At 38.8% G+C, this 14272-nt stretch overlaps 1 protein-coding gene across 1 annotated transcript in view; it reads right to left on the reverse strand.

Moving 5' to 3' along the window:
* Positions 1-12323: 12323 nt before the first annotated feature.
* XPO1 (exportin 1) overlaps positions 12324-14272 on the reverse strand; it is a 48543-nt gene continuing 46594 nt past the window's right edge. The window contains exons 22-25 of the mRNA XM_070429298.1: positions 14103-14237; positions 13864-14023; positions 13683-13779; positions 12324-12603 (exon numbers count right to left, since the gene is read on the reverse strand). Coding sequence (XP_070285399.1) covers positions 12457-12603; positions 13683-13779; positions 13864-14023; positions 14103-14237 — 539 coding nt within the window. The 3' untranslated portion in view covers positions 12324-12456. The remainder of the gene's footprint in view (positions 12604-13682; positions 13780-13863; positions 14024-14102; positions 14238-14272) is intronic.

A 14272-nucleotide genomic window follows, 5' to 3' on the forward strand; every position in this document is an offset into this window, starting at 1 on the left:
CCACTGGGAATGACTGGGCACTATGACACACACTGACCACCAGGGGGCAGACGCTCAATGCAGGAGCTGCCCTCTGGTGGTCAGTGTGCTCCCACAGGGGGAGCTCTGCTCAGTCACAAGCCAGGCTGATGGCTGCCAGCACAGCAGTGGTGGCGGGAGCCTCTCCAGCCTCCTCATCAGTGCTAAGGATGTCTGACTGCAGCTTAGGCCTGCTCCCCACTGGCAAGTGGACATCCCCCAAGGGCTCCCGGGCTGCCAGAGGGATGTCTGACTGCAGGGAGCGGGCCTAAGCCAGCAGGTGGACATCCCCCGAAGGGTCCCAGACTGCAAGAGGGCACAGGCCGGGCTGAGGGAACCCCCTCCCCAGTGCACAAATTTTTGTGTACCAGGCCTCTAGTCATATATATTGTTGAAGCAACAATGCTGTTTTTCCATTTCAGAAATATAATCAATTGCTTTATTATTGTACCAGTCATACCATGTTGTAAGCAGGGAGGTAACACAATCAGGTTTGCATTTGGAAAAGATTCTTCATTGTGCATAGGAATAATGTAGAGATTTGTTAAAATACAGGTTCTGATTCAATCAATAGTCTGAGCTGGGGCCTAAGATTCCCAGGTGATGTGCATATTGTAAACTTATTAGAAGGCTATTTTAGGAACCCAGGAAAGATGGGACCTAGGTTAATGGCAATGGAAGAAGAGAGAAATAGGTGGATTTAAGATCTATTCTTATGTTGTAGACTTGAATAAAACTTAGTGAGTGGATATGTGAGAGTACTGGAGATGTCAAAGGTGATTCCCAGATTTCTTGCATGAAAATTGAAAGGGATGGGGTGCTATTGAGAAGAGGAACATTGAAGGAGAACTAGATTATTTTGAATTTTATAGGGATAGGGTGGGCAAAATTCAGTTTCTGTCTTATTGAGCCTAAGATCCAAAGGTATATGGGCAGAAAAGAAGTCTAAGCAGGAATTTTAAATTTGAAAAGACATTTAGATTGTGTCTGAAACCAGAATGAATGACACCTCCTGGGTAGATTGAGAGGTGCAATGAGATGGTTCAGGACTGCACCGTGAGGAACTTTTCAAACTTGTCTCATGACTTTCAATTTCTATTTCACAAGTTTCATAAAAAGCAATATGCTTTCACAGAACTACAGCTGGACTGTTCTATTTGAGGGCATATTTTTCAAGATTATTTTGAAATTCTTATCTCCAATATTCCTGGATTTTCTGAAATGAGTCAGCTTGACTGAGCAGATAACTGAAAATCCAGGCACATTCTCAAACTTATTTAGCAAAGGCAGCCTGAGAAATTTTAAATAGTTCAGACTTACCAAAATCTGACTTTTGCTTGAGGTTGTGACTTTACATTTATTAAGTAACTCTGGATCTATTCAAGAGTTGTGATTCTATTAAATTCAGGAAATTCATTATTAATCAATTTATCTTGTGATGACTGAATTCAGAAAGATTCTGGAAGTTCTTTTAAATATAAATTCATGGAAAAAATAGATATATAAATTCATGGAAGCAAAATTATACCGCATCAGAGGTCATCCTGAATATATTAGCTTTGAAGAACTAAGAAAGGAAAGAAGCAAACACAACAGACTAGTGAATTTACAAGTTAGATGAATATTAACTGATACAATTTATGAGTTAAGACCATTTCCTACCCTGAATATGTATTACAATTCCATGCAATTATATAAACAAATTGTATTTTAAATTAATACAAGTTCTGGGGTTAGAGTTTGCATTGCTAAGAGTTAAAAACGAATCCTCTAGTTTGTAAAAAGTTTCTAAAAGAGGTCTTTTTTCTTTACCCTGGATATCAGGAAGCACAGAGATTTTTAACTGAAAGACAAAGCAGAGCCTAGTCCAGCATACAAGCAATGTAACTAGTTAGCTAAGGCTCTATGGGTACAAAATGTGTAAGTATTATGGAGAAGGGCAATTTACTGCACAGCACCTCAATGAACAAAGATGACTGACCCAAAAGGAGTATCCTGCAGAACATTTTAGCTCCTAAAATTTAAGGGCCAACCTAGCCAGTGTGTTCAGTGTTTAGGGTGGTGACCAGAGCACCAAGGATCGAGGGCATTTACCTAGGTTGCAGGTTCAATCCCTGGCCCCGGTAAGGGAACATGCAGAAGGCAACTAATGAATGTGTCTTTTTCACATTGATGCTTCTCTAAAAAAATCAATGGAAAAAATATTCTCGCGTGAGGATTAACAACAACAACAAAATATATCAGGGCAATTTTTTGGTGTTATGCATGAATGAATCAAAGTAGTTATATGGTCTCTTCTATTTTTTTAAAATACATTTTTGTTGATTTCAGAGAAGAAGGGAGAGGGAGAGAGAGATAGAAACATCAATGAGGAGAATCATTGATTGGCTGCCTCCTGCACACCCCACACTGGGGATGGAGCCTGCAACCTGGGCACGTGCCCCGACTGGGAATCGAACCGTGACCTCCTGATTCATAAGTTGATGCTCAACCACTGAGCCATGCCAGCCAGGCATCTTTTCTATTTTAACCTTGAAGACTTGACAGCTTTCAATAGTTGCAAACATTGTCGGAAGCAGAAAAGTTTTTTCCTGTAGGCTAATAACTGGTGGTTTATTATTTTATTATTTCCATTCTGGGAGTTTTTTGTGTGTTTTTTTTTAAAGCAAACACTATTTGTAATGCTTAAGGAAACCTAAAGGGTAGCTGGTCCCTGTAGATGAAGACTCAAACTTCAAGTGAACTCAGGAGCGAAAGAATTTCTTGTAGACCATTACCAACAGTCTAGAAAACGAGGGGGAGAAGTGTGAATGTTCCCATGTCCCGCGTAGTTCAGGGTTCAGGGATCTGGAGAGGGGGCTGCACGCAAATGAAAGAGATGAGACAAGAAATAATAATTTGGAAATATTGGGAGCCACGCGGGCAAGCCCAATGCAAGAGAAAGGACTTCCACTGGTGCCCAGGCCTTGCCAACCTTTTATTCACTTTTGGATACACATCTAGCTCTTAGGCAGGTAATTGCCGTGATAGACAGACTATCTTTTTTTTTTTTTTTTTTTAAATATATTTTATTGATTTTTTACAGAGAGGAAGGGAGAGAGATAGAGAGTTAGAAACATCGATGAGCGAGAAACATCGATCAGCTGCCTCCTGCACATCTCCCACTGGGGATGTGCCCGCAACCAAGGTACATGCCCTTGACCGGAATCGAACCTGGGACCTTTCAGTCCGCAGGCTGACGCTCTATCCACTGAGCCAAACCGGTTTTGGCAGACAGACTATCTTAAAGGTCAGTAAATAATAGAAAGATTTACTCTGAAACTATTTGGTCAGGAAATAGCTTGAGCCCCCATTGTCTGGACTAAACAATCAGTGCATAACTCTGGCCCTTGCCATGGGTTCAAGGTTCACCAGCATTCCAGGATCCTTATTTATACTTCTCTGCTAGTGAAGATAATGGGTGGCTTCCTGCAGAGAAGTACATCACTTCTTTCTATATCTAAGAAATAGGCAAGTCATAAAAAGGTAAAATGTATTTAAGAAGTTTGCTCTTAGAACTGATTGGGCATGTTGAATAAGTCTGACCTTACTTAGTATACTTAGACCAAAGTGGGGGTGGGGTGCTCTGAGTTTCTTTTCCTGTTTTAGTTGAAGTGAAAGGACATTCAGAGTCAGGGACCTAGTTAGATAGCAGGGGATTTCTTATGTCCTATTGCAGTATAAAAAATAGTGTATTATTTGTACAACCAAAGACTATTTGATGGTTTAAGGAGAATAAAGTTGACTACATGCCCTGGCCACTGTGGCTCAGTTGGTTGGAACGCTGTCCCATACACCAAAGGTGGCAGATTCCATTCTTTGTCAGGGCACACATACTTGGGTGTGGGTTCGATCACTGGTTGGGGTGCATATGGGAGGCAACACATCTATGTTTCTCTCTCTAAAAAAAAGTTGACTACATTAAAAAAAATAGTGTGTCATAGTTTGCAAAATTCTGGCCTTTTTGATAGACTAACTGAAGAGAGATTTAATAAATTAAGTGCATGCTGACTTATTAGGCTCCAAAGAAATACTGAGTGTGAAAAGAAAAAATGCTGTGGAATACTATGCAGCAGTAAAAAAAGGATTCCTTACTCTTTGAGACAGCATGGAGGAACCTGGAGAGTATTATGCTAAGTGAAATAAGCCAGTCAGAGAAAGACAAGTATCATATGATATCATTCATATGTGGAATCTAATGAACAAAATAAACTGCTGTACAAAATAGATCCAGAGACAGAGAAACATAGAATAGACTGCGGAATCTCAGAGGGAAGGCAGAGGAGTGTGGGTAGGTGGGAAGTGATCAAGCAAAGAACTTGTATGCATATATGCATAACCCGCCCTTGCTGGTTTGGCTCAGTGGATAGAGTGCCAGCCTGCGAAACAAAGGGTTCGATTCTGGTCAAGGGCATGTACCTTGGTTTCAGGCTCTTCTCCGGCTTGGGCCCTGGCAACCAATCGATGTGTTTCTCTCACATCAATATTTCGGTCTTTCCCTCTCTCTAAAAAGCAACAGGAAAATATCCTTGGGTGAAGATTAAATAAATAAATAAATAAATAAATAAAATATTTTTTATTTATTTACTAGAAGCCCGTTGCACGAAGATTCGCACAATAGGCCTTCCTTCCCCTGGCTCCCGGCACTAGTTTTCCTCTGGCACCCGGGACCCAGGCCTTTGGTTCGGCCACAGCAGAGAAGCCGAGCCCCTTCAGTCTTCAGTCTTCACTCTGGCCAGAGCCTTCAGTTTTTGCTTCGCACCTATGTATGCAAATTAACCGACATCTTTGTTGGGTTAATTTGCATACTCATCCTGATTGGCTGGTGGGCATAGCGGAGTGACACCAATTTGCATGTTTCTATTTTATTAGTATAGATTGGACACAGATAATAGGGTGATGAAGGCCTGGGGCAGGGGGTGGGGTGGGCTTGAAGGGGTCAGTGGGGAATAAAAGGGGACATAAGCAGTACTTTCAACAATAAAGATTAAAAACAATAGATTTAGAGACATAGAAGCATGGAATAGACCAGTAGTCAGCAAACTCAGTTCAACAGTACAATGATTGAAATTTCTTTTGAGAGCCAAATTTTTTAAACTTAAACTATATAGGTAGGTACATTGTTATTAACTTAATTAGGGTACTCCTAAGGCTTAGGAAGAGCCACACTCAAGGGGCCAAAGAGCCACATGTGGCTCGTGAGCTGCAGTTTGCCGACCACGGAAATAGACTATCCAATCTCAGATGGAAGGCAGGGGTGGGTGGGTAGGAGGAAGAGATCAACTAACCAAAGCACTTGTACTCATATATGCATAACCCAGGACACAGACAATAGGGTGGTGAAGGCCTGGGGCAGGAGGGTGGGAGGTTTGGGGGGCAGAGAAAGGGTCAAGGGAGAAAAGGGGGGACAAATGTAATACTTTCAACAGTAGAGTTTAAAAAAGAAGAAATATGCCCTGACTGGTTTGGCTCAGTGGATAGAGCGTTGGCCTGTGGACTGAAAGGTCCCAGGTTCGATTCCGGTCAAGGGCATGTACCTTGGTTGTGGGCACATCCCCAGTAGGAAGTGTGCAGGAGGCAGCTGATTGATGTTTCTCTCTCATCGATGTTTCTAACTCTCTGTCCCTCTCACTTCCTCTCTGTAAAAAATCAATAAATTTTTTTTTTTTTTTTAAAAAGAAGAAATACTCAGGGTATTTTGAAAGAATTTTGAAATTGGAGTAAACATTTGTTAGGAAAGAAAAGCCCTAATTTAGTCAGCAAACGTTGGGGAAAAGATATCATTTCTTTGGATATCTTAACAGAGAAGTGAGAGCAATGGTATTGTTTGGCATTAGGTCAATTTGAAGTGGATGAGGGAAAGTACTTGAATTTTAGATTCTACATTTTTCCAAGATATTTTTCCACAATGGAAGTAACAGGTTTCAACTTTCCCAACCAACATATTTGGCCCTTTCCCTCAAACTCTGCAAATTTTCCCCTAACTTAGGTTATTAATATCAGTAGTTTTACTTATTTTAACTATCAAAAAGACACAGCAATTAGTAACGGACAGGAGTAAGCTGCTAAAAGTACTACTTATAAATAGTAATTAAACAATTTTATATAATTCTTTTCTTTAATCCTTATCTGAGGATACATTTTAGTGATCTTTTGAGAGAAAGATAAACATTGATGTGAGAAACATTGATTAGAAAAATATCAATCAGTTGCCTTCTGTATGCACCCCAACTAGGAACAGAACCTGCAACCTAGATATGTGCCCCGACTGGGAATCAAACCAGCAAACTTTTGGTGTATGGGACAATGCTGCAACCAAGCCACCTGGCCATGGCTTATATTTCTTTATAATCCAGACCTTTATCCATAAACTTTAAAAAATAAAAGTATTTTCATTGATTTCAGAGAGGGAGAGAGACATAGAAGCATCAATAATGCAAATCATTGGGGGTAGGGAAGGCCAGGGGATTGTCAAGGGCGGGGGGAAAAAGGAGACATATGTAATACCCTTTGTAATACTTTAAGCAATAAAAAAAAAAAAAAGCAGGGCCATCCATGAACTTCTTAATCACAGAACCAAAACCAGTTCATTGCTTTATGTGACCATATTTTTTAAAAAATATATTTTATTGATTTTTTTTTTACAGAGAGGAAGGGAGAGGGATAGAGAGAAACATCGATCAGCTGCCTCCTGCACACCATCCACTGGAGATGTGCCCACAACCAAGGTACATGCCCTTGACCGGAATCGAACCTGGGACCTTTCAGTCCGCAGGCTGATGCTCTATCCACTGAGCCAAACCAGTTAGGGCAATGTGACCATATTTTATGAAACTTTTTCTTTTTTTAAAATATATTTTATTGATTTTTTTGCAGAGAGGAAGGGAGAGGGTTAGAGAATTAGAAACATCCATGAGAGAGAAACATCGATCAGCTGCCTCTTGCACACTCCCTACTAGGGATGTGCCTGCAACCAAGGTACATGCCCTTTACCGGAATTGAACCTGGGACCCTTCAGTCCGCAGGCTGACGCTCTATCCACTGAGCCAAACCGGTTAGGGCGAAACTCTTTTTCTTGAAGACTTGTCTTCACATTGTGACAGAATGAATTCTGCTGGCAACATTTCTGGAGGAAAATCCAATACATATGAGTAAGTCAGACTAATTAGTTCTTCTCAACATTCTATATTTTCCTTTCAAACTCCATCCTTGTCTATCTCTGTTGCTATCATGCCATGAAATGCCTGCATTCCAGGTAGTCCTATGAAAGTAGATTCGACACAAGTGGGGGTAAGAATAGCCTGTGAAGACAAACTCATACTTGGTTTACTTACTGCTTTTTTTAAAATCAAAGGGGAGCCCAGCCAGCTTTGCTCAGTGGTTGAGCATTGACCTATGAACCAGATCAGGGTTTGATTCCTGGTCAGGGTACATGCCTGGATTGTGGGCTTGATCCCCAGTAAGGGGTGTGCAGGAGGCAGCTGATCAATGATTCTCATCATTGATGTTTCTCTCTCCCTCTCTAAAATCAATAAAAATAAAACTATGAACAAAATGAAAACAACCAACTGAATGGGTGAACATATTCACCAATGATACAGCAGATAAGGGGTTATCCAAAACCTATGAAACTTATGCAACTCAACACCAAAAACAATCTTATAAAATGGGCAAAAGATCTGAATACACTTCTCCAAAGAGGACATACAGCCAATAGACACATGAAAAAATACTCAATGTCACTAGTCATCAGAGAAATGTAAATTAAACCCATAATGAAATGACTGAACATCTGCCAGAATAGCTATTATCAATAAATCAATGTATGTTGTTGGCAAAGATGTGGAGAAAAAGGAACTCTTGTGCACTGTTGGTGGCAATGCAGATTGGTGCAGCCATTATGGATATGGAGTTACCTCAAAAAATTAAAAATGGAACTGCCTATGTCCCAGTAATTACACCCTGGAAATATATGTAAAAAACCCCCAAGCACTATTCAAAAGAATGTATGTACGCCTATGTTCATTGCAGTGTTAACAATAGGCAAGACTTGGAAGCAGCCTAAAGGCCCATCAGATGAGTGGATTAAAAAAAGTTGTGGGTGCATTTACATAGTGGAATACTATTACCTTTTCCGATAGCATGAATGAAGAATATTATGCGAAGTGAAATAAGCCAGTCAGAGCATCATATATCACTCATATGTGGAATCTAATGAACAAACTAAACTGACCAAGTATAAACAGACTCAGAGGGAACAGTGACAGCTGTTACGAGGGTTTCGGGGCTAAAAGTTGAAGCGATTAAGAAAGAACAAAGCGCTGAGACATGGACAACAGTATGATTACCAGAGGGAAAGGAGGGTTGAGGGATGTAAAAGAGAGTAAAGGGGAGATAAATGGTGATAGGAGACTTGACTTGGGACTGTGAACACCCAAAACATACAGGTGATGTGTTATAGAATTGCACACCTGAAGCTTATATTTTATTAATGTCATCACAATAAGTTCAAAAAATTTTTGAAAAAAATACTTTTATTGATCTTAAAGAGAGGGAGATAGAAACATCAATGAGAATCATTGATAGGCTGCCTCCTGCATGCCCCCTACCAGGATCAAGCCAGCAACCCAGGCGTGTGCAATCACTGGAATTAACTTGGGACCCTTCAGTTGGCAGGCCTAAGCTCTATACAAACTGGCAAGGCTCAATAAATTTTTTTAACGTGAGAATACTTTTAACTGAATATGCATTTATGATACTTGTGTGAAATGTACGAACTGGTTACCTCTTTTTAAAATGTAATTAATCTGTTCACTTATAAAATTGCATTTGGTAGATAATTCTTTGCAGAGCTTATGAGGAGCGCCCTTGGTTGCAAAAAAAATTCGGTTGCCACTTTGAAAAAAAAAAAAAATAGAAAAAAGCAGAATTATGGTTATCCTTCCAACGAGGATTTCCTTCTTAATATCAAGTTTATATCCGCTACATCTGTCTTTTTACATAAAGAGTAACAACTTATTTTGATGTTGAACTATCCTTTGGAAGGCAATTTTAAGTAGCAATACTATCAAATATTATAGCCAACAGCTTTAGGTAAGGTCAGACCCAGTAAATACCTAGACTAGGATCCACACCCTCTTATTATTTATTAGTAAGACAATTCCAATTATACTTTGTAATTTCTGACAATTGAAACAATATCTCATTATGAGTTAAATAGCAGTATGCCAAAAAGCTAAAATGGCATTTGCTGTCAAATACCTTGAGGCTGACCCAAATATGATTAACATCTAATTGAGCAAGAAAAAACTTCCCATCTAGGATTTAAGTTGTTACCACGAATGGTTTCTGCAGTTTTGGTCAAATATTTTTGCTCAATAAATACTCCCACAAAATAATCTTCAGGCAGGGATTGAACTGCGGAATAGAATCATGGGACCTCTGATGAGATTCGCTTTATATAAAAACACTTAAATCTAATGTTTCTAGTTTAATCTATGAATTATCCTTGAATATGTGAGGTTAATATATTTTAAACCTCAAAAAAGTGATACCCTTTTTGCTTATAGCTGTAATTATCCTTAATTCATTTGTGATATAAATTTGCTTTTGGCAGTGGTGGAATCCACGGTTGCCAAACATTAATTAAAAGTTGGACTATCCTGGTTCCCAACCCAAAGCTTGGTTTCTTGCAACATCCCGAACATATCAAGAGTCCTGTGGAGCTGTAGGAAGATAAGAACATTATACATGACCATTGTTGAAAAGTTACAAACATTATAAACAATATGTATTTTATATAACTAATTGAAATAGGGCAAGCAATCAAGGCCTAAACTCTTACCTGATTCAAGAAAACCACTTAAGCCCTAGACCAGTGATGGCGAACCTTTCAGCTCGGCGTGTCAGCATTTTGAAAAACCCTAACTTAACTCTGGTGCCGTGTCACATATAGAAATTTTTTGATATTTGCAACCATAGTAAAACAAAGACTTATATTTTTTATATTTATTTTATATTTTTAAATTTAGCCATTTAACAAAGACAAATCAACCAAAAAAATGAGTTCGCGTGTCACCTCTGACACGCGTGTCATAGGTTCGCCATTACTGCCCTAGACAGTTTGGCTCACTGGATAGAGCATTAGCCTGCGGACTGAAGGGTCCCAGGCTCAAATACGGTTAAGGGCACGTACCTTGGTTGCAGGTTCCTCCCTGGCCTGGGCCCTGGTTGGAGGCAACCAATCTACGTCTCTCACTAAAAATCAGTGGAAAAATATCCTTGGGCGAGTATTAAAAACAAAAACAAAGTACTTAAAAAAAAAAACCACCTTAAAACCTATTTTTAAAAGTTTTGTTAAACCTCTCCTGAGGATATTTTCCCCCATCACTTTTTAGAGAATGGAAGGGAGAAGAAACACCAATGTGAAAGAGACACATTGACTGGTTGCCTCCCCCACGTACTTCACCAGGGGTGGGGAGCTAACCCACAACCCAAGTACGTGCCTTTGATCCGGAATCAAACTCAAGACACTTTGGTACACTAAGGAACACCGGCCAGGGCCCCTTAAAACGTATTTTTAGTCATACGCCAATAGTTAGTAACACAGCCAAAGAGTTGAACAAAGCTGAAACTTTAAAAATCTTCCAATATTTCTCTTTGAATACATTTAAATCCTTACCATTTGCTGTTTTAGAAACAAATTGCTTTAAGCAGGATTATATTCTATTGAAATGGCAGTGTTGCCACAAACTTGTTAGGAAGATGGCAATTACACAAAATTGCTAATTCTCCAAGTAACATGAGGTCCTTTAAGTGCTTAAGCTTTAATCTAGTTTATAGAAGACTAGTTTATCCTCTGGAAACAAGTTCACCCCAGCTGGTTTCCTTTTTGTATTCCCTTCTCTACCCTTTTTTGTGTTTTATAGGCCCTGTATACATTTTCCCCTTCCGTCCACTTAGTTCTAAGGGTTACATTTCACAAGAACACAAATCAAGAATATCTGGCCCTGGCCAAGTGTGGCTGTTATCCTGTGCACAGAAGGTTGCTGGTTCAATTCCTGGTAAGGGCACTTGCCCAGTTTTCAGGCTTGATCCCTGACAGGGGGCCTGAGAAAACAGATGACTGATAATATGCTCTCACATCAATATTTTTCCCCCTGTCTCTCTCAAAAAAATCAATTTTAAAAATATAAAAAACAATATTTGTAGTAGTTTGTACACTTGGGTTCTCATTCTTCATTACACTGATCTCCTAACCAGGACACAAGACACTCACTCCCTTTAATCACAAACAAAGGTAAAATGTATCAAATAAGAAATTTGATTCTTGGGAACAGAAGGTATCTGAGCATATTAACTTTATATATAAACTGCTTTTACTCCCAGGCACTTCAGAAATATTTGCATGTCAACATGTTGCACACATCATTTTAAAATGAAATACCTAAACACAAATAACCCCTTTCATTAATGTAGGAATAATTTTGAGCCATTAAAGGGAAAATAAATGTAAACCAAGTTTATTTTGCTTTTTAAAGTAGTGTTCTTAAAGCACTACAGCTTGGTAAACAATGTAAATTAGTATAAGTCATCTCAAAAGCCAGTTTTGTTGTTTGTTTTTTAATGAGTTGTTAAAAAGATGCAGCCTATTCTACCAGGATAAATATTTTTAACCATTTCACTTCGAGTTAATGAAGGCTCACAAATGAGCAACACTCCTCATTGAGGAAAACAAAAAGCTGTTGTCGACAAGCGACAGCACACACACACAAAAACAAAAAGAACTGTGTAAAAATAACTAACTGTGTTCACATATTTTTGAAGTTGCTTTACAATGGGATGATATGCACATGATCTTGCTGCAAACTTGCCATACAGACTTGTAATACATGTAGTCTAGACAAACGATTCAGTCCAAGAGGTGCTAACTTCTGACAATGCAGCACTATAATCCTTTTAACAATGCAATTTGTTTTACTCATTATTTTTCTTCTAGACTGAAATACAGGCTAGAAAGAAAATGCTCCCTAATTAAAAATTGGTAGTTTACAGAAAAAAAATTGTATAATTTTGCATTAGAATTTACAAGTATATGTTCAAATCGGATTTGCCTCCTCCCCCATCCTAGCCACAAGATGGGCATGAAGTAGAATTTTAAAAAATGCCTTAATTTTCAACTTCATGCAGACTAAATAAAGATGACCAAAACAAAAGCTTAAACAATGGAAGGTATTTCACAGAAAATTTCTTATACAAAAAACACATAAGAAAAAGGGCCACTAGGTGACATTTTAATTTACAAATTGGCATCATTTTGGTCGACAAATATCCAGATGCTGTTTTCTTCTGCTAACAAAAGTTGCAGAGAAAAATCAAACCCCAGCATGACTTCCCATTTTAATCACACATTTCTTCTGGAATTTCATGTGGATTAAGGATGCCAGGGACAGACATTTGAAGTTTATGTTTCTCTTCCTGAGCCTGTCGGAGGGCTGTTTCTCTTTCTTCCAAAAACAGGTCAGATGTATCTTCACCTGCAAACTCCTGTGAAAACAGATAGTTGAAAGGTCAACATAAGTGTGTTATGAAAAACAAATAGTTTTTTTTTCGGGGAAAGGTGGAAATAAGCATATTTCCTGTTTACACAAGGGATATAATTTTTCCATCAATTGGTTGGGTTTAAATTTCAGTATTATGTGTCTGAATTAAACACCAAAGGTGGTGCACAGAATTTGAGCATCAACCTATGAACCAGAAGGTCATGGTTCAATTCCCAGTCACAGCACATGCCCGGGTTGAATTGCGGGCTTGATCCCAAGTAGGGGTCCTGCAGGAGGCAGCCGATCAATGATTCTCATCGTTGATGTTTCTCTTTCTCTCTCTCCCACTCTCCAAAATCAATAAAAATATATTAAAAAACAAAGAGCCCCCCAAAAAGGTGCTAGTGGGAAAAAGGTTATAGAAGAGCCATAGAATGATGACATACACACATGCCAGATTATTATGACCACCCAATCAGTACTTCGTTGGGCCACTTTTTGCCTTCAATACTGCGGCAATTCTTCTTGGTACTGACTCCACGAGATGTTGAAAGGTGATGCAAGGAATCTGACACCATGCCTGATGAATAGCACTGTCCAGTTCTGTGAGATTTGGTGGTTGTGGAACCAGCTGCCTGATGGCTCTTTTAACTTCGTCCCACAAATGCTCAATTGGATTGAAATCTGGTGATTGTGGGGGCCACCTAAGCAAGGTAAAGTCTCCCTCATATTCTTGGAACCACTCCTGCACAATACGAGCACCGTGGCATGGAGCATTGTCTTGTTGGAAGAAGCCATCTCCATTGGGATACGCCATCAACATGATAGGATGAACTTGATCAGCAACGATACTTAGGTATGTTGTGCTATTCAGATGTTTATAATGGTTTGGCCCTTTAGCAACCTCAGCGTGAAATTATAGCTAATTTGACTACAAATGTCAGGTGGTCATAATAATCTGGCCAGAGTATGTATATGTGTGTTTATATAAATATATTAAGCAAAGATATAAAAAAGCTGTTTCTCCTAAAACTAATGATCAAGTTAGTCTTATATTTCTGCAAATGCAGATAAATTACATACCTTTATTTGAACTAGGAAATCCCTAAGATGTTCCTTGAAAGCAGGAATATCCTGATTTAAACTGAAAAGCCCTGTCACAAAGAGCTTTACTTGAGCGCTGCAAATCAAAACATAGTAATTAAATAATTGTTTTTTTAAATAAGAAATTTTATTAAAAAAAAAAATATATATATATTTTTACTCTTGCAGATGAGGGAATGCAGACTTAAGGAGATTAGCCACATATTCCTGAATAAACATTTGGTTGTTAACTGGATTCCCAGGATTTAATGGTGTACTTATTTTTCCTTCTTCAACCAAATTGAACATATATGCAAGTATTGACGCATGCATCGTCAAACCTGTTGATGAAAAGATTACTATTAGCTCTAAGATTTAACAACTGGAACATTTAACATTTTTATAGCTTTAAACCCTTACCGGCAGTATGTGAGGTGTCTGTCACAACAGAAAAGATATGTTGAAGAATATCACAAAAATAAGTTTGATAAAAACTCTGAGCTGCAGCTTCTTCTTGTGCAACATTTTGCAAAAGTGTAAAAAGGATCTGTAAGCCTAAAATACATAGAACAGCAAATTACAGACTGGTA

This window comes from Myotis yumanensis, unplaced genomic scaffold (assembly GCF_028538775.1).
Source record: "Myotis yumanensis isolate MYYU_CA2020_CCGP unplaced genomic scaffold, mMyoYum1.0.hap1 SCAF_11, whole genome shotgun sequence".
Lineage (NCBI taxonomy): Eukaryota > Metazoa > Chordata > Mammalia > Chiroptera > Vespertilionidae > Myotis > Myotis yumanensis.